Raw genomic sequence first — 20,372 nt, forward strand, 5'->3', positions numbered from 1 at the left:
ATTTTGAGTTGTTCCTTCACTTTCATCCAACATCGTCTCCCGCTGGGATGGGAAGTGCTGCTCCAGGCAGGTAAGACAAAACTGCACTTACTGGACACGAAGGAAAACAAGCACTGTATACACATCACCCTTGGCAGACCAAATATGGTATCTTCACGCTGCAGTGATGCTTTTAAACAGGGAGAGTAAAGTTGGTTAGAATTAATGCAAATATAGGAAGCCAAATACAATACAATCCTGAATGAAACTGTGTCTCTATCTGCGTTTCCATTACAGGTTTGCACAAAACTTTGTCAATATTCCAGTGACATTAAAAAGTTTTGCAATTGCCACGTTTCCATTGCAGATTTGTGAAATACACTAATCTTGATTCATCTGCAAAATACCCTCATCATAGCACAAAGTATTTTTGTTTGTTTTTTTCAAAATTGGCATGACACGCATAGCAAAGAGAGCAAACAAAGTTCTCAGTTAGCATTAGATCTTTATTTGTCATGTCACTTTAAAAGCTTACATTTAAGTTGGGAATTTTCAAATGACACAAGCAAAGATTATATACAGTACTATAAATCATCAGCTATAATAAAGGAAATCAAATGTACACATTTTGTTATTTCTGTAGCATATGTTTTTTTTTTCTGAAAGGTATAGATATTTTTATTTTTTTGCCAGAGGCAGATGCCATACCATAAATCAATCCATATTTCCATACTTAACTCTTTGCTGTTATAAAAATATTGGATATTTCTTAATTTTTCTCAATCCCTGTTTTGACAAGTGCATCTTGATGCGACTCCTCAACATTATTGCTGCAATAGCACAGTAGTAAATTCTGGAACTCTTAAGTAAACATATATATAGTAAAACATGGCTATTAGCAACTGGTTTTGTTTGCTGTTTTTTATCTTCTTCTTCCTCTTACAGGAGTCTTTAAATACTCAACACTTTCAAAGTGCACAAAACGGATCTGAAAATTAGAAAAAACAAACAAAAACAAAAAACAAAGGTGCAAATCATACTACTAGTGAAAGCGTCAGAGCGGACATGGCACTTCTATAGCAAAAGGTGAAGATGGTCTAGGATGGCGTTGAACTGTGGAGCTTGGCCAGAATCAATGATACGGTTGAGCGATTGTGGTCAGACATGGGCCGGTACCGGAAGTTCTGGTTTCGAAACCGCTAAAATTTTGCGCCACTTCGGTTCAATCCATAACAATCCAATGCCGGCCCTTGCCTAATTTCTTTGCCAGTTTTTACTCATTTCCACTTTACTTTCTCAATACTGCTAAACCAAAGAAAAAAAAAATACTTCAACAGATATCAGTTTAATGTGGTTCCTCCCTTGTAACGGTCCACTACGTTTTATTCTAGTCCTAAAGTCTTTCAGTTCCCTAAACTTGAATACAGGTAAGGGTTTTTTCTGCTTCTTCTACACAAAGTTAACTTAATGAATCGGTAGGATGTTGAAATGAAACACTGAAACTCAGTCACTTGAAAAGAAAAAAAAAAAAAAAGAAAAGACAATCATCACATATGTGTAAAACGAAACCAACTAAATCTGCGACGAATGCTAGAACGCTGAAAAAGGCAAGGCATTTTCTGTCGGAGCAACCTTTTGAGATGTTTTAAATACCTACGTTGTCTTTAATCAGTATCTACAAAATGCACGTCAACCATTTTGTACACAGTGATTTATTTTCCGCAATGATGACTTGTAATCATGTACAGCATGGCGCCCCCTCCTGCCTCGGAGGACAAAGTCCACTTAAAGCACTTTACCTGAGGTTTCTTTAAGAATGCTGCAATTTGCCTAAACAGGGAGTTTCACAAACAAAACCGAACACACACACACACGCGCGCACACACACACACAGCTTTTAAACTTGGATAACATCCCTGCAGGTTCATCGAGCATGCTCTCGTAGGTTCTGGGGATATGACGCCTGCATTTAGAGAACGGGGAGGGACTGACAGGAGACTTTCAGCTCCTCATCCAGCAAAATCCATGCAGAGACTCTGTGCGAGGCATGAGGAGTGTCACATGTGCAAAAGCCCAGGGACAGACTTGGCTATTGCTGTTTTTTTTTGCAGCTGGTCGCTCTCACTTTTGAGTCTTTTTTTTCTTTCTCTCCCTCCTCCGCCTGCCCGCTGCACCATCGTAGCTTCCAAACATCTTCTTTCGTTAATGGATAAAAGAAGCTCTGCAAAGTGTCTCTGTTCTCTACTTTGGAGTTCAGTCTTTTTTTTTTTTTCTTCTTCTTTTTTTTTTTTTTTAAATAACAGGCTATGTTAGCGCCCCTCACATGGAGGTCAAATGCAGCCAGCTGGTATTGAATGACTTGACCCTCAACGTTTAACCCTCTGACCTGGCTAGGGTGTTGATGGGATGTGGGGACCTGGGAGAGCAGGTTTGGGGGTAGAGAGCCGATCTCTTAAGGGGAGGAGGAAGCTCTTCTGCTTGTAGAGAAGCTGTAAAAGTAAAACAAATAGTCAACGATGGCGCAGATATTCAGCTGCATTCTGTAAGAACACGAGTAGAGTGGTTACCTCTGGAGCCTTTGCACCATGTGAGCCACGAGGGAATCGGAGATGCCGGGGTAGGCCTCCTCAGCCAGCAGGATGGCCGCTCTCAGCTCGTCCAGGACCAGGGGATTCCCGTTCACCTGCTCCTGCCGCGCCTTTAGCTGAGGCGGAGGTCAGAGAGGAAGCGTGACCCAACTAGTTCAAATGCTTTGTATCCATAACTGCATTTTCACATGTTTAATATCATGAAAATGCTCAAGGGCTAACAGTCCTTCCTGCCCGTTGAATCATAAAAGTCACATTGAAATGTTATATTTTCCACACGGACATTGTTCTACGCTTTGCTTCATCCAGAGGGTCTGGACTCGGGGGTTGAGAAACGATTGCTTCCTGAAGGCGTGAACTCCGTTGAGGTTTAAAATGTTACCCAAACGCTAACGTTTGTATGTAATACACCAGTTCAATGCTATGAATCTCACCAGAAGTTGCCAGTAAACAAGCATCCACTGTTTTGACAAGTGCATCTTGATGCGACTCCTCAAAGAAAAAAGTACTGAGTCAAACTAGATGACTGAGTCAAGAAAACACCGACTATGTAGGACGTGTTTCGCGGGTGCTCTGATGGGATATGTGATTTAATGTACATTTTTGCACCTCCTTACACATTTTTTCCTGAACAAACTGGATTAATAGTGGATGAAGATATATATTTGAAGTGCAGCCTGTAAATATCGCAGCTAAACATGGGAAAAACCGACAAGACTACTCGCAAGGCTGACCCCGAGGCTCCTGCTGGACCAGATGCTAATAGCATTCTGCTAACCAAGATGCAGGAGATGCTGAACGACTCACGCACTGATCTCATCAGCAGGTTTGAGAACATTGTTTCGAGTGTCGTTAAGAGGGAGATCTCAGCCGCCGTGACACCGCTAGAAGCGAAAATTGCCTCGTTTGGGTCTGCTATACATGACTTGGAGCGGGCTGCTAACGATCAGGACGGGAGGCTAACCACCCTAGAGGCCTCGGTTAATTCTTTGAATATATTGGTGGACACGCTGTCCAAGAAATGTGAAGACTTGGAGGGCCGCTCCAGATTAAATAATATCCGTCTTGTGGGTGTACCAGAGGGATCCGAAGGACAACAGCCAACGAAGTTTGTGTCAACGTTACTTCAGGATCTGCTCGGCCTTGATGCTAAGCCTGGCCTTGACCGGGCTCATCGCACTTTGCGGGCCAAGCCAGCGGAGGGGGAGCCACCGCACCCGTTCGTTGTCCGTGTCGCCTTGTTTCAAGAACGGAATGAGATTCTACGAAAGGCCCGTGAGTCGTCTCCTTTATTCCATGGAGGAAAGCGTGTGTTCATTTTCCCCGATTATTCCAACTCGGTTGCTAAAAAACGCGCATCATTTGCAAAGGTGAAGAAGGAACTACACTCTTGCCCTGGAGTCAAGTTCGGGCTTCTTTTCCCCGCAGTACTACGGATCTCTCTTCCCGATGGGCAAACTCACAAGTTCGAGGACCCAGCACTTGCTGCAGACTTTGTTGAGAAAAACATTAAAAATACGGTTGATCCGACAACAGTTTAATTCGGGAGGTTCTGCTGCCCAGTGATGGGTTAACATTTTGTTTGAGAAATGTAATATTCTGTACAATACAATTACTAGTTAATACAGTATTGATCTCAACAGTTCCTTTTAAGACCTCCGTGAATACACTGTGGATGTAATTCCTAATTTGGAAATTTATTTTTTATTTTATTGTATTCTATTTTCTCTTTTGGTTCTTACTACCACAAGCCAATGGGGCTTTGGGTGTCCGATTGCGCATTAGTTCTTCATGTTTTATAACATATTTCATGTTTTTCTAAACCAGCTGTTCTATAAATGGTGCATTCTTTACATATTATATTTACATCACATTCCCAGGAGAGTATGTCAGCAGTTAAGACTACTTTCCTCTTTTAGTCTCTAGTAGGCTAGATGTTTGTTGTATTTTTTCTGTGGGGTTTCGCGCATCCCGTTTGGGGGGAGGCTTCGGCGAATGGGGGGGGGTTATGGAGGGTTTCAGGTTTTGGGTGTGTGTATGTTACTTTGTTCTTTTTGTTTGTGTACGTTCTCTTTTTTTTCAGGTGACCAGGGTGATCTTTGCTTACTTTTTTTGTTTCACTCTGACCTATGGCTGATCCTCACTTGACACCAGCTACAGCGGCAGGACGTGAGATCCGCTTCACCAGTTTTAACTGCAGGGGGCTCAACAATCCTGTAAAGCGTAGTAAGGTACTACATCATATGCAACGACTGGGGGCACAAATAGCTTTCCTTCAGGAGACACATCTTAAGAACGTGGACCACTTGAAGCTGAGGCGCAGCTGGATTAGTCAAATTTATCATTCCTCCTTTAACAATAAATCCAGAGGAGTAGCTATTCTTATCAGTAAATCTGTCCCTTTTGTACACTCTCAAACCATATCTGATTCTTCTGGTAGATACGTTATTATCACTGGCACCATTTGCAATATCCCAGTGGCATTGGCCAATATATATGCCCCAACTATGACAATGAGTACTTTTTTAAACATGTTTTTCAGTCACTTCCAGACCTGTCCACTTACTTATATTGGGAGTGATATTGGGTGATTTTAATGCTTCCTCCTCAGCATCGCGTCCCCCAAACAGTCCATGCGCTCATCCAAAATGATCCCTTATGTCCGAATTTAATGTTTATGATGCTTGGCGCTTTCTCCACTCTTCCCAGAGGGTTTTACTCGTTTTTTTCCCCAGTCCACCATACCTTCACACGTATTGATTTTTTCTTGATTGATAATAGATTGCTGTCCTCTCTCACTGGGTGCAAGTATGATGCTATTGTTCTGTCAGATCATGCCCCAGTTTCTATAAATATTAGATTTGATTCTCACCCCATTGAACGGCCACCGTGGAAGTTAAACACCCGTTTGTTATCAAATGAGAAGTTTGTATCCTTTGTAGCGCGACAAATAGGTTTTTTTCGTGGAAAATAATAGAGGTCCTGAAGTGTCGGCTTCACTACTCTGGGAAACGCTTAAAGCCTTCATCAGAGGGGAAATTATCTCCTATGTAAAGTATGAAAACAAGTTGCGCAGAGAGAGGATTACTACTCTGACACGTCACATTTCTCAAATTGATAACTTATATGCAGTATCACCTTCTCCCGCTTTGTACAAGGATCGCCTTATGTTGCAAGCTCAGCTTGATGTGCTCATGACACAACACACTACTGAGCTGCTACTTCGATCTGGTGCCCAGTTTTACGAACACGGAGATAAGGCTGATAAACTCCTGGCTCACCAAACTCGACGAGTGTCAGCCTCTCGCCACATCTCTCAGATTCAAACTACCCAGGGCGTCACGACTAACCCAATGGAAATTAATCTGACCTTCAAGGATTTTTATAGGTCATTATACTCCTCAGAATGTTCTCCTTCTGTAACCGATTTTGACAACTTTTTTAACAACTTGGAAATTCCTACCATTGATCAGGATGTAGCTGATAATCTTGAGAGGCCTATTGTCATCTCTGAACTCACTAAGGCTGTTAAGGCCCTGCAGGGGGGTAAATGTCCAGGCCCCGATGGGTACCCTTGTGAGTTTTACAAAATATTTTGGGACAAGCTTTCTCCACTACTTTCAGAAGTGTACAATGAATCGTATCCTCTGGGCATCTACCTCAGACCCTTAATCAGGCGGTTATTACTCTGATTGCTAAAAAGGGCAAAGATCCTCTACAATGTTCTTCTTATCGTCCAATAAGTTTACTTAATGTTGACTTTAAAATTCTGGCAAAAACAATAGCATTAAGACTAGAAGCGATACTTCCCTCTGTGGTTGGGATGGATCAGACCGGCTTTGTACAGGATAGGAATTCCTTTTCCAACGTAAGACGGCTCTTTAATGTAATTTACAACCCACCCTCTATCAGCACTCAAGAAGTTGTGATATCTTTAGATGCTGAAAAGGCCTTTGACAGAGTGAGTGGCCATATTTATTTTACTCTATTAAGAAATTTGGCTTGGGGAGAACTTTCTGTCTTGGATTAAGCTACTCTATGCTGTCCCATATGCATCCATTAGGACAAATAATACTCAATCTGGCTACTTTCGGCTCAGCCGCTCCACGCGCCAAGGCTGCCCTCTGAGCCCTTTACTATTTACTTTGGCAATTGAACCCCTTGCAATTGCGCTTAGATGTAATACACATATTAAAGGTATTGAGAGGTATGGTATAGAAACCAAGGTCTCTTTATATGCGGACGATCTTCTTTTGTACATCTCTAATTTGAATACTTCTATTCCTGCTGTGCTTGCCACACTTGGCAAATTTGGGCAACTGTCAGGCTATAAATTAAACCTCAGCAAAAGTGAATTATTCCCAATAAATGCTTTAGCTAAGAGTTACCCACTACGTACTTTACCCTTTAAGGTCATTGACCAAAGCTTTACCTATTTAGGAATCCAGATTACATATGAATACAAAGATCTCTTTAAAGCCAACTTCTCTTCTTTATTATTGCATGTTAAGGAAGATTTTGATCGTTGGTCGTTGCTAGGCCTCTCATTGGTCGCTCGGGTTAACTTGATCAAAATGAACATTCTTCCACGGTTTTCTTACCTCTTTCAGTGCATACCTATTTTTCTTTTACGGTCCTTTTTCAGCAAATTTGATAGTATGATTACCAAATTTCTCTGGAATGGAAGGCCCCTCGCATAAGTACTCAATTCTTACAAAGACCTAAAAGGCTCGGGGGGTTGGCCCTGCCAAATTTTAGATATTATTATTGGGCTTCAAATATTAGACTTTTTAGATATTGGCTCCAGACAGACAGCTGTTCCTCTCCAGCTTGGCTTGGTATGGAGGCCAACTCTGTGAAACCTGTGTCCTTGGCTGCCTTACTATATTCACCATTACAGTCCTCAACTAAACCTTATACTTCTAATGTAATAGTTGAAGCTTCCTTAAGGCTGTGGATGCAATTTAGAGACATTTTGGCCTACAGTCCTCTTTCTGTCCATGCCCCTATAGCCTCAAATCATGCCTTTCCACCATCTCTCACAGATTGTATCTTCCTTTCATGGCAGAGAATAGGAATTACAACTTTTCAGGATATGTATATTGATAATACTTTTGCCTCATTTCAACAAATCTCTGAGAAGTTTGATATCCCACGCCACCAATTTTTAAATACTTGCAAGTACGCAGCTTTCTCCGCTCTACCTATTCAATTTTCCCAACCTTCCCGGGGATTCACCGTTAGATAGTTTTCTAAAACCTACTGCCAAATTGAAAGGGGCCATATCTTTTATTTATAATCAAATTACGCTTCTACGCCCTCAATCTCTGAACTCCTTTAAATCACATTGGAGGAAGACCTCGGACAGGCCATTTCAGAGGATCTCTGGACACAAATTTTGTCGTTAGTGCATAAATCATCTATTTGTGCCAGACATAATCTCATTCAATGCAAACTTGTATATCGCACCTATTATACTAAAGCACGGCTAGCCAAGTTTTACACCAATGTTTCTGCTGCCTGTGATAGATGCCAGCATTCTCCAGCCAATCTGATCCACACTATTTGGTTGTGTCCTCAACTTTCTAACTATTGGTCCAAAGTTTTTGCTATCCTGTCAGACATTTTTGAAAAGAAATTGCAGCTTGACCCATTGACTGCTTTGTTTGGAGTTGCACCTCCACAGTCCAGCCTGTCCTCCTTTCAGAAATCTTCTTTAGCATTTCTGACCTTTTTGGCAAGAAGAGTGATTATAATGAAATGGAAGTCGCCTCAACCTCCATCATATGTCCACTGGCTTCGAGATACGTTGTATTTTATTAAACTTGAGAAAATTCGGTTTACTTTAAGAGGCTCTTCTACGAGATTTTTGGATTTGTGGAGCCCCCTGTTAAGAACCCTTACAAAGATTTATTTCCCTAATGTCCCTGAATGATGAGGTGGTACGTATGTAGCTGATGTTTATCTTTTTTACCTATGTCTCTTTTTCTTCTGTTTTTCTTCTCTAGTTTGACTGATATACTGACTGTAGTATCCCCTGGCACCAGTGTTTTTTTTTTGTTTGTTTGTTTGTTTTTTGTTTGTTTGTTTGTTTGATTGTTTTTTAGTTATTTTTTTTATTATTAATGTATCTGTTTCCATTTACTCTGACCTGATCCACTTAATGTATTTCATGTCTGTATATATTTGGGTATGTTTGGGTTTGTTCTAGCCCTATTAGGTTGGTAGCTTAAAGGTACATTGTTAACTGTGTAACTATTGTACTGCCTTTGCATTGTACCTCACGATAAAGCATAAATAAAGTTTTGAAAAAAAAAAAAAAAAAAACTAGATGACTGCGAATGTTATTTTAATATTCGGAAGATGGACTGAACGGCTCCGTTCACTTCCTCCACTGTCATTGCCAGAACTACAGGCAGACAATAACTGAAACAACACAGAAAATCAATGTCATTGTTCACAACTTCTTAAACTCTTGTTTTCATGCTGTGGCTCATCATTAAATTAAATAATTGACTTGCAGAAAGTATTGAGAGTAGGATCCTCACCTCAGCTAATGCAGGAGAAATGACCGTGGTCAGGCTCTGTGAATAAGGCCTCCGTGGAATGTCTTTTGTCTGAGGAAAGAAATACAGAAATTAAAAACCAGTGACGCTATATATTGTGAGCATTATAAAAACAACTTTTTACAAAGGCACTGGCTGACCTGGTCCGTCCCCCCTGACTGACCCTCTCCGTTCTGTAGTTTCTTGGGGTCCTTTTCTCGGATGGTGAAAATCCAGTCGTCACTGCCAAAGTCATTCCCGCCTGACGCCTGGCCGTCCTGTTCTCTGATTGGACCAACATTTCAAAAGATTTATCAGCTGATCAGCTCTCAAAGGATGAACTTTATTTCCTGCTGAAATGGCAACACACTTACGAGTCTGACTCATCTGAACTGGACTCTGTAGTTCTGGACTGCTCAGCCTTCCACCTCTTGTACTTGTCCACCAGCTCTGTCAAGTATGATGTCTTCTTCGCATGGCGGACGATCAATTTATGCTTCAGCAGTTCTTTGGCAGTCGGCCTCTGCAGAAAGAGCAAGAAAGAAAGAGAGTGAGGCAATGCAGTCTGGACAAATGAGCCAAAACATGCAGAATTACACTAGACGACGTACAAAACTGGGCTCTTTGTTGAGGCAGGCCTCGACAAACTCCTTGAGAGGTTTGCAGTAGTTGCCTTCGAGTGTGGGTGGGTTGTTCTTTGGAATGAGGAATAACACCTTCATGGGATGGAGGTCTGAGTGTGGCGGCTCGCCTTTCGCCAACTCGATAGCTGTGATTCCAAGTGACCAGATGTCGGCCTGGAGAGCGCAGGAGACATAGAAATAACAGAAACGATACAGTGTCTTGCACAAGAATGCAAACCCCGGTCAAAACTGTACTAAGATTAACAAAAAAAAAAAACATTTGTAAATACGCTACCCTGAACTAAAAGTTCAGTAGTTAGTTGAAAAATCTGCGGAAAGTAAAAAAATGTTTTAAATCCTTTTAACCAATAGAATAATTGATTACTAAAATAATTGTTAGCTGCAGCCCAAAAACCAACTCAAAGTAGTGAGTAATTCTTTCCAGGTGTCAGAAGTTTGCTCTGTTTGAACTCACCTTAGAGTCATACGCGGACTGTTTGATCACCTCCGGGGCCATCCAGAACGGCGTCCCGACAAAGGTGTTCCGTTTGATCTGCGTGTCTGTGAGCTGGCCCGCCACTCCGAAGTCGGCCAGCTTCACCTCTCCTTGCTCGGACAGCAGCACATTGGCAGCTGTGGACAAACGGAGAGCTTCAACGGTGGAAAAACTCTTCGTCTTTACAAAGCTGTCCGTCTACATCGATTTGGCATCAAACACGATTCTCAGGTGAAACGTTTACTGTATAATGAGTGAAGGTTTAAGTGGATGTCTATAACATTAATGCGCAACATGATATTCGCGTGTGTGCACTCTCTGAAGCCATTTAGTCAGCTACCTTTAATATCTCTGTGGATCTTCTTCTCTGAGTGCAAGTACTCCAGGCCCTTTAGGATCTCTCTGAGGATTGTGGCAATCTGAGTCTCATCTAATGCGCCGGGCTCCATCTGTGACAAGAAAACAGAGACACATGGCCATCAGGAACAGTACTCATTTTACTAAACGGTGGAAATTCGTGTAGATAAAATTCTAAGCTAGCTTGGATTTGGTGGAATGTATTAATAGTAGTGGGCATAAAAAGTTATATAGGAACTTAAAGCGGCAGCAGTACTTTAGATCCTTTTTAATGTTTTTTTCCAACATGCAGCCCTTTTTCTAACAAATAATGCCTTTGAAGCACAAATCTCTGGAAATAGCTTTTGACTCTATCACTAATCTGCCATTTGAGTTTTGTTGAAGTTCAGGAAAAAGAAACAAGGCATAGCAAAGCAGACGTTTTATGTGAACAGAAAAATCACTTACCAAATCTAGGGCAGAGCCCCCACCCAAATACTCCATGATGATCCATAGCTTTGTGTCCTGCATTGATGGGAACAGAAGAAGGACAGAAGCGTTTACTGCATGCGAGAAGAAAACGCACAGGCTCCCAAATTCAGATGCTTAACGCAAAACTTCCAACAAGCCAGTGAAAACTTGAATAAGTTCTGATGACCCTATTAAGAGTCTGGTGGTCAGGTGGGTGTTTCAAATCATCTGAGGCTAATCCTTTTTTTAATTTGGGATAATTCACAAGGAAGAAGTGGGTTAGGGAAGAAAATCTCATTCCATCAGCTTAATTAAGATGTTGTTATGTCAGCTAAAACAAAGGTGCGCTATATGTCCAGTGCTTCGGAAAACTTGTTTACCTGTTTTAAAACATTTTGTAATGATTACAATCATAAACTTTAATATACCACAGCCCACATACTCTTTCCTTTCGCTACTACACACCATTTTGTGTTTAGCTAGCACATATAATTCAGTTAAACTACATTAAAGTACGTAGCTCCGATGTAGCAAAATGTGAACAGTTACTGGAGGATATTGTGAATTTGTAATTAGGTGGCTACCTTCAGGTAAGAGCCATAATACTTGGTGACAAACGGACTGTCGCATTGGCTCAGCACAGTGATCTCCTGTTGGATGTCTTCAATCTCATCTTCTGCTTCCTCCAAGTCTATGATCTTGATGGCCACCACCTTCTGCGTGCGATTGTCGATGCCTTTGAATACCTCGCCAAAGGAACCCTTTCCGATGCGCTCCAACTTGGTAAACAGCTCCTCGGGGTCCACTCGGACATTCTGGTTGTTGAGGGGAAGAAGCGAGGGGAAGGGAGAGGGAAGGTGGATTTAAATGAAAATCATAATAAACAGAATGAAAGAAAGGTTGGGAATAAGTCAGAAACACTGGCAGGGTGGCATTCTTTCACTCATTTCAACACTTGGTTTTTGTAAAGAGAGAGAAAGACACAGGAGAGGCAAAAAGGGGAAGAGTAATGACTGGATAACGTGCAGGTTCAAAATAAAAGTAATAAAATTAAAACCAACTGCTAGATTTATGACTTTACTCAATTTAATCTCTAGATAGACCTTTAGTATGTTGATGACAGTATAAAGAATCAGCTAGAGGCTGCAACTTAACCTATAAAACAGTCATCATGGACTTCAAACATGACATTCAACAAAAACCGAACCAGGAAATTAATTTTCCTGTGTTCAATAAGGCATTTCTCTGTGGCATTCATATCATAGAGTGAAATGGGGAGAAAACAACTTGCGTACCACAGGAAGTGAACTAAAATGACTTAACTCTCCAGAGGCTGTTATGTGGAAAACACTAGAGTAGGCGCTGACAAAAAACAACTTCCTTTTATGACCTCTTTTGGCCAGAGAAATGCTCATTACATCCACTTTAAGGCAGGAGACAAAGAGAGACCCTCGTTGTTATGAAAAGACATCAAAAGCTGCTGGAAAGAAAATACACATTTTCCTCAAAAACCATTAAGAAAGGAATTTATGTTCAGCACTGTCCATTTAAAACCGGGGGTTTGTGTGCAGCCCTGTTCCAACACACCTGAACCAAATAGCTTAATTACCTCCTCAGTATGCAGTCAAGTTTCCCTGATAATGACCTCATTATTTGCAGGTGTGTTGAAGCAGAGATGCAAAAAGTTGCAGGACACCAGAGCTAAATGAGCGAATTTGAGAAGACCAGGTTTAGATGACTTGTTGTGTGTAGGGAAGTTTAGTATTGTCCTGAACTCTATTTAAAGATAAGTGCAGCAGCGCTGAGGGTTTAATATGTAACGCAATCCTGCTTAAACGTAAGAACTTCCCTTCTACCTGTCTGATGCTGTTTGCTTGCCAATTTCTTTAAAAAACCTATTAAGTCTTAACTGTACAGCTGCATCCCTGCGGACATTAAATGACGGACTGTCGTATCCTTTATTCTGGTTTATTTGTCTTCTTTAGGCAGTTTGTTGCTCTGAATCGTGTTAAAGTAAAAGAGGAATTCAAATGTTTATGTATGCAAAGACAAGCATCCTGCATGCTTTAGATGACCTAGTGCTCCAACACAGGTTTTAGAAATGGCTGGATTACCTCCTCAGCATGTCATCAGGTTCTGCAGAACATACTAAAAGAATTTGGTCAAGGTGTGCCGGATCAGCGGAACATCAAGAATATTCAGGACTGGACCTGGCAAACCCTGATGCAACATTTCTCACTCTGACTGCGTGGCATTTTTAGAATTTTAAATCCTGAGGTGTCTCGTGGGAATTTCCGAGCCATACCAAGGACTTTAAACGCCTCATCTCACTAATCTGTTTAGGTGCACAGCATTATTAACCCTCGACGGGGACTGTGTACAGTATGTTCTATTGTTCTCCCCTGCAGAAAGTAAAACAAGCCCATTAAAAAAACACTTCTTACCTGCATCCCCGGCAGGTTACCCTGGACGGGAGAATGGGCCATGATGAAGAAGACTGGGTTTGCTCCTCGTCCTGTAACACGGGGCTCAGATCGCCCCGGCTGTGATGCTTTCAACGCTATTAATCCTGTAGGACTCCTGGCTATCCAGATCTGAAGAGAACAGTTTCCGCTGCTGTTAAACTGTGACACCACGGTCCCCCCAACACTCACTGGAGTCTCGTTACAGTCATAGAAAAGCCCAAAGACTCCAGAAACAGCAGAGCCCACGAACTGACGTCTGCTAACGCAGATGCTAGCTGCGAAGCTGCAAGCAAGAAATCCGCAATGTTAGCATGCTAACCTGCTAGCTAAGCGCTAAATCCAATTTGTCTCTTTAGAAAGTTGAGCTGCTGGAACTAACCTTCTGTCCAATAACTTATTTAGAAGCAACCGATGTTTATATCGGAACGAGCCCAAGTGTCACTTTGTAATTGCACAACGTCTCAGTAATGATGCTGTCCGATAGCAAACATGGTTAGCAGGTTAGCTCCCAGAAGACCCAATAAACGGTCCTAGCGCGCGCCGCCGCGGAGCGCACCGTGTCTGCATCCGGCAAGACCAAGAGCCGGAGTCCGGGGTGCACTCAGCCTGGATCTCCGCCCCGAACGGTCCTCAGCACCGCTTAAAACCTGGCGTCTTCAACAGGGGGGGCAGCGCACAGATGTTTTTGTTTCCTCCCTCACTTTCGACCCGTAATCTCGGCCATCTTGTCGGTGCCGTGACGCCGAGCTGGGCGGATCCGGATCATCAGCAGCAACATCCTGACATCTCAGCAGCCTTGGTGCTGATGCCAGCCGCAGACTGAGATTGCCATTGCTTTTCAGGAAACCTCCAGCAACTTGGTCACATAAAAAAAAGTTGCAAATGTGATCAAATAAATGACTCCATAATAAATGACACAAACAATTCGTCATGGATGGATTATTATTCCGACTCCATTTGAACTAAACCCAAATGAAATTTTTCATGTAGTAAGTCGAGCAATGTAATTAAGGCAGTATTGCGTGGGAGACAACCTTCTTCACCTCTAAATGGGTTTTGGACCATCTGAAGGTGGTCCAAAAACCAGATTTCCAGATGACACTCTTTCCCCAGCGTTCTGGATCCGGTCACTTAGGCAGGGCAGCCATGTCCTCCTTTTGCAGACACCTTTGGGACTATCCTCGACTGAGTTGGACAGGCAGTTGCTGAACTGGAGGTGCAGCTTCAGAATGTGTGTCCCTCTCGTTCAGTAGAACATCTGGAAGAAGTCTCCTGTTGTATATTCTCCAACAAATAAGCTAAGACGTTTTTTGAGTTTGTCCTTTTTTGTTATGTAACATGGTACTTGAAACATTATGATCTGGAAATGTTTTTTTGTCAGCAGAAACGAGGTAACTGGTCAGAGTTTCTGAGAAGATTGGGAACCTGAATGACATCACCGCCTAACAACCCATCACCCTCAACCTGTGATGACATCAGCAGCCGGCTGATGACCACAGCAGCTTCTTCTGCAGGTTTGCAGAACAGACATTCTCTCCTCCAACACACTCAGCCACACAAAAGGACTAACTGCACACCATCACAGGGTTAAAAGAGTACCCACCTGTCACCCTGATAGACAGAGAGGATCCTCGTCAAGGCAGCTAACATCTCTGCAAACCCCACACATACTGGACACAAACCTTTACCTTCAGCATGGCACTATGGAGCACTATTTGCAGAAATCAGATGCCACAAGGTCAGTCTCTGTTATTTGTGTGTGATCTTGGCGAATAAAGCTGATTCTGAAGGTTGCTGGAGACAAATCCAGAGCAGTCCTGGAAAACAAAAATGATTAAAGACTTGGTACTGGTGCAGAGGAGGATGGCCTGTTATGCTCTGTGCGTTTTTGGTCCGTTTGGCTTAGAAATTTGTATTGTGATCTTTTTTTTTGGTAGTCTATATGTATATTCTCCTCCAGTTTAAATATTCTAGGAATTTTGTTCTGTTCTTTCAGTATTACCGTGTGTTTAAATTTTTTGTTGCTTTCTAGTGTTCTGTTTATTTCCCCCAGATTCCTATATAATAATTTTGATGTTCATTTGATAATTCGTCTTCACTCCACCAGCTATGTTCTGCCATTTCTTTACATTAATCTGGTCCTTGTTTCACCAATCACTTCCCCCTGTGTCTCCTGTTCCTTCATTCCTCAGGTCTTCTTTCTTTCCTGCCCTCCAACAGTCTTGTCTATTGCCTCCCTGCCCCTTTTGTGTCTCTACCTTGGCCAGAAGTTTTGTTTTGTCCTCGTTGTCCTCCCCAAGCAGAATCTGACCATCTTCCACAGCAACCCAACAAGACTGGGCTTTTTCAACATGCCAAACTTCAGAAAAAGGGTCTGCTTATCTGTAGTTATCCAAAACATTCTGGTTCTGTTGACAAGTGACCAGAAGAGGGCGCCATTGTGCCAACTTGAACCCAGCAGCATCCGGGGGTGATTTGGATGCGAGTTGCAGGCGGAACGCTGCGTGCCGCAACAAGAAGCAGAGATGCGATTGACAGAAGAGTGCAGATCGCCCTGCACGTTGACGGGAACAATAAGACAAACCAACACGAAGAGCCGAAAACGACTTTTAGGAAAATAAGCCAAGATGATTGGCGGGTTTCCCCTGTCATGCAAAAGTGAAAGCGGTCCAACATGGCCGTTATTCTTTCTGCTCCATTTCTGTCTTATTGCTCATGAGCCACTGTGTTTCAAACCTTGTAGTGAAAAGCTGAATTAGAAACCAAAACGCGTTTCCAGTGGCTCACGTGCACGACTGGAAACATGGAGGTATAAGCCCCCCCACTGGCAGAAGAAACCCCCCGCATGTAAAGTGTGCGCTCCAAATGGAAAGCGCAGCCTCCCCTCCTTTGTGCGTAAACGATGCGGGGCCAGGAAGGGAACACTTTGCTACCTTTATCTGAGAAAACCCGGCCGGTGAATGCTCAGTAGGGGAGGGGAGAAGGAGAAAACCTGAAGAAGAAGAAGGAAAAAACACGCCAGCATCAAGTGAGGTTTTCCACAGCAGTGGTCTGCCGAGGAGGAGCGCAGCGTCACCACCTGGTTATAATCCGAGGCCGAGGAAGAGGAGAGGGAAAAGATGGACATCACCGACCAAGGAGCCCAAATGGAGCCGCTCTTACCCACGGTAAGCTCACACCGATCTGGATGTTCAGCTGCACATGTGCGCGTAGTTTATTTCCTCTTTGGAATACATATGTACATATATGAAAAAAAAAAAAAAATCAGGCGAACGATTCATTTTTGAGCGTTTCACCTTGCAGTCGTGACAGACATAAATGCTCACGATCACGCGGAGAAGGAATGCAGTCTTAAATGTGCCACATTTCAGCTGTGCGTCCACGCAGCAAAACCCAGATGCCCTCAATTACAGAAGTGGCGCACAGGTGGGACACGCAGCAGCAACAGTTCTGCTTTGCGAACGGGCTTCCCTGCATCTCACCTATACATGTCGTTTATAGCGTGGATAATATGGTTAACATGGCTTCATCCACCGCAGACAGTGGAATCTGCTGTCAAAGCTGTGATCAAGATTTTCTTGGATCTGTAAGTGTTTGATCCCAGCAGGGCGGTGTGATGGTGTGATGCACTGTAACCAGCTTCCTTTTAATCTTAGGGAAAGATGACAAAGACATTTATTATGTGGATCATCTACATGAGTCTGTACAAGTACAAGGACGTAGTTTATCGTTTTAGATCTGCTGCTGGAGTTTAGAGTACTGGTTTGAAACATGAACCTTAATCCAACCAGCAGCGTGAAACATGTAGAGCGTCTTCAAATAGCATTAATACTCACGTTTTGTCACATTACATCCACAAAGTTTTATGTTTTTGTGGGAATTGCATGTAATAAAGCAACACAAAGCAGTGCTTCATTCTGAGGTGGAATGAAAAAGATGCTCAGGTTTCTAAGCTTGTATAAAAATGATCCTGAAAAGTGTTGTGCATGTTTTTACCCCCTTTACCAAGATGCCTCTAAAACAAGTCTAGCTCAACAACTTTAATACTTTACAAAGTCAGCTTTAGCTACTTCCAGTCTTGAAATGGTTTCAAAGTAACTCAGACTGTTGGTAGATGATGTCTGTGAAGATCAGTCTTGTTATAAATTTAAAATTTAGATTTAAAAAAATAATTATCCACAGTAGCCCTGTCTGTATGTTCAGGGTTTTCCTGTCGGATGGTGAAGGACCGCTAATTCCAGAAGCGCTTCATATGAATTGTCGTCCGGCTTCCTTGTCTATGCTGAATAACAGCTCCCCCACATTTGGTGAAGCTTTTTCCACGCTAAACATTTCTCTTTTTTTTCTATCGCAAAGCCTTTTTTTTCTTGCCAACTGCGAAATTAGAGAAGTGCAAGACATGTAGCTGTGCTCCAATCAGACTCTCCCACCTGAGCCATGTGTCTTGCAGCTCTTCCCGAGTTACCGTAAGCTTTCTGACTGCTTCTCTGATTAATGTTCTCCTTGCTCGCTGTTTCGTTTCCTTCCTCTTCTTACATGTGCTCTTCCCAATAAAACACAATAACGCCTGTGTCAAAATGTGCTTTTCCAAAGCACTGCTGCATTCAATTGAGATTTTGCCATTTAAAATAAAAATAAAAAAACGATGGCCACTCTATTGCATGGAGTGTCAGTGCGAGAGCAGGAAGATGGCATCCATTGTTTTGTGCGGACCAGTAATAAAAAGCACTGATTGCTCTGGAGGCCAATCAATAGTCTGACTGCTCTATTTGGGGTGGTGTTATGTGAGGACGTGGTTTTCTAGCATAAGGTGAAGCCTGTAATGCAGCTTTCCCCCCCTTTGCACTCGCTGCAGCGTGGCTGCTTCCTTGTCATTGCAAGTCATTGCTATCTCCCCCCGGCCCCTTCACCACCCGCTCCCACCCTGCGTGCTGCAAGTGTTGCCATAGTTTCACTCTGATGTGTATGATCATGTGAGGTATTAGTTTGGTGAGCATCTCAGGGGATCTACATACCAACTCGCTTCACCGTGTTTCTGGGTTCCCAAGGTCAAACATGGAAGTACGACTGATTAATTTCTCGACAGATTGCTTTTGATTTTCTTAAATTCACAGTACAGGTTCAAGTATTAATACATTTTACACTGTCACGTAAAATCTTACTGAAATGCATTGAGGTTTGTGGTTTTATGAGCAACATGTGATTATTTTAGAGTGTTTGGATACTTAAGTCCATTTTTATGTTCAATATTTGGTTGACAGAGTAAATAGATTTTAACTTGTCTCGTTGTTCTTTGACTTTCAGGAACAAAGTTCTCAAGAAAGTAAAGATGTGGTGAGTAGATTCCTTCAGTATTTCTTAAGTAAGACAGGCTTATTTTAATAACACTTTATTTTTCAGTATTTATATAATAGTGTAATAACATGATGATAATGGTAGTTTCTCTGTGAGTGCATCAATCTTTTATGTCAATGTGTTGGATGTTTAGTTTTTTTTTTTTTTTGCCATCTTTGACTTTGAGGTTGCATGGCTCTTTGGTTGGTCCACCATTGCTTTTCAATCTGGTTGAGGTCTGTACTTTGACTAGGCCGTCAGTTCTGTTATAGATTTGTTGGTGTATTCATGACCCAACTTCAGCGTGTGTCCTTTGACTGCAACACAGGCCCAAACCATCACCCTGCCAGTACTGGACAGGTGGTTTGATGTCTGCAGGGTGTTTAGTTTCAACAGGGTAACATTGAATTATAGACAAATAATTCAGTGTTAACAATATAGGTGTGATCAAAAAATATGTTGTTCCAGAAGGGTTTTGTTTCGTTTAGATGTTGCCATGTTCTTTCTCAACGCTTCAAAGAAGCCATATTGCTTCACTCTTTCTTCTGACTGTGGACAAGCCTCCAATTGAGCCTTGTCAAATCTGTTATGGATTTCTTTAGTCTTTTGTCGTTTCTATAAGCAATTCACTCTTGGGAAGAACAGATCCTCCTGTCCCAAATGTCTTTGTCTTGTGAACAGTTTTTCGCTCCAGAAGGGTGGATTGAAATTCTTATTTTTCACCTCTGTTCATTCCTACTTTTGAAGTTCACTTTTCCAGTTTAAGGAGCATCATGTTGGGAATTTGTTCAATTTGGATAACTCCAGAGGTGAATTAACTGTAGTTATTTTCTGGTAATATTGCAATAGTATTCAATGTTGCCAGGCTTTCTCCTTTGTTGTTAAGAACAACGCCACAAGTATTATATTTCTATTTTACTTGTGTTTTGTACAGCTGCAGTTGGCTAACTGATTAGCCAGCCTGCTTAGCAGATGTCCTGTATTATTGGATCTGAGTTGTGACACATGCCACAATGCATCTGGAATCCTCAGCAGGCTGCCTTCAATCAATAACAGGAATTAAGTGGAGTTGGAGCTTTCAACGCATTAAACACTTGGAGGAGCTCCCCGGGTGAGAGTCGAAGCAGGCCTCAGAGCCAGTTCTGGAGGACAGCTACGTTTGCGTTATATGACAACCACTCTGATGAAATATTGCTTATGCAACTGATGGCTCACCGCCACACCGAGGACAGGACTAAGCACAAAGTGGCAGACATCGGAAACATGTTGAATCCGCCACTTAGATGAGGTCAAGGGTTCAGCAGAGCAGAAAATATGGGCGCTTCAGAAAAAACTTTCATTTGTTTTATTTTTCAGAAATGACACGTTATAGAAACTGAGTAATGTCCACTGGTTGAGTTTTTAGTGAGTAAATGTTCTTTTTGAAGCAGATGTTCTTTTCTTTGTGTAGAACATTTTTACATTATTTTATTTGAACAGACTTCTGCTTAAATGAACTAACTTTGTAAAAAGAAACTTATTTATTCACACTGAAC

General features: G+C 42.2%; 2 protein-coding genes across 5 annotated transcripts in view; one reads left to right on the forward strand and one right to left on the reverse strand.

Annotated features, from left to right (window-relative positions):
* Positions 1 to 464: 464 nt before the first annotated feature.
* stk24b (serine/threonine kinase 24b (STE20 homolog, yeast)) lies at positions 465 to 14,299 on the reverse strand. Of its 2 annotated transcripts, none has more exons than XM_055059084.1 (12): positions 13,883 to 14,299; positions 13,483 to 13,632; positions 11,623 to 11,853; positions 11,036 to 11,092; positions 10,572 to 10,680; positions 10,211 to 10,368; positions 9,724 to 9,909; positions 9,487 to 9,635; positions 9,274 to 9,397; positions 9,116 to 9,184; positions 2,547 to 2,683; positions 465 to 2,468 (listed from the first exon to the last, which is right to left on the reverse strand). In XM_055059084.1, the coding sequence occupies exons 2-12, from the start codon at positions 13,522 to 13,524 to the stop codon at positions 2,432 to 2,434; spliced, it is 1,299 nt and encodes a 432-aa protein (XP_054915059.1). In that variant the 5' UTR covers positions 13,525 to 13,632; positions 13,883 to 14,299; the 3' UTR covers positions 465 to 2,431. The 2 variants fall into 2 exon arrangements, with proteins under 2 accessions (XP_054915059.1, XP_054915058.1); XM_055059083.1 differs by having other exon boundaries at positions 13,483 to 13,786.
* Positions 14,300 to 14,853: 554 nt separating this feature from the next.
* LOC129378679 (sodium-driven chloride bicarbonate exchanger-like) overlaps positions 14,854 to 20,372 on the forward strand; it is a 38,259-nt gene continuing 32,740 nt past the window's right edge. For all 3 annotated transcript variants that reach the window (XM_055059080.1, XM_055059078.1, XM_055059081.1), the window contains exons 1-4: positions 14,854 to 15,017; positions 15,122 to 15,241; positions 15,696 to 16,670; positions 18,808 to 18,837. In XM_055059080.1, the coding sequence (XP_054915055.1) occupies positions 16,623 to 16,670; positions 18,808 to 18,837 (78 nt within the window). In that variant the 5' untranslated portion in view covers positions 14,854 to 15,017; positions 15,122 to 15,241; positions 15,696 to 16,622. The remainder of the gene's footprint in view (positions 15,018 to 15,121; positions 15,242 to 15,695; positions 16,671 to 18,807; positions 18,838 to 20,372) is intronic.

Source organism: Poeciliopsis prolifica, unplaced genomic scaffold (assembly GCF_027474105.1).
Source record: "Poeciliopsis prolifica strain line A6 unplaced genomic scaffold, Auburn_PproV2 SCAFFOLD053, whole genome shotgun sequence".
NCBI classification, from domain to species: domain Eukaryota; kingdom Metazoa; phylum Chordata; class Actinopteri; order Cyprinodontiformes; family Poeciliidae; genus Poeciliopsis; species Poeciliopsis prolifica.

Coding starts and splice junctions, on each gene's coding strand:
- stk24b (XM_055059084.1), bottom strand. CDS start 13,524: ATGGCCCATTCTCCCGTCCAGGGTAACCTGCCGGGGATGCAG. Junction 11,854..13,482: donor GTAACCTGCCGGGGATGCAG/GTAAGAAGTGTT, acceptor CTCAACAACCAG/AATGTCCGAGTGGACCCCGA. Junction 2,684..9,115: donor TTTCTCCTGCATTAGCTGAG/GTGAGGATCCTA, acceptor CCTCCGCCTCAG/CTAAAGGCGCGGCAGGAGCA.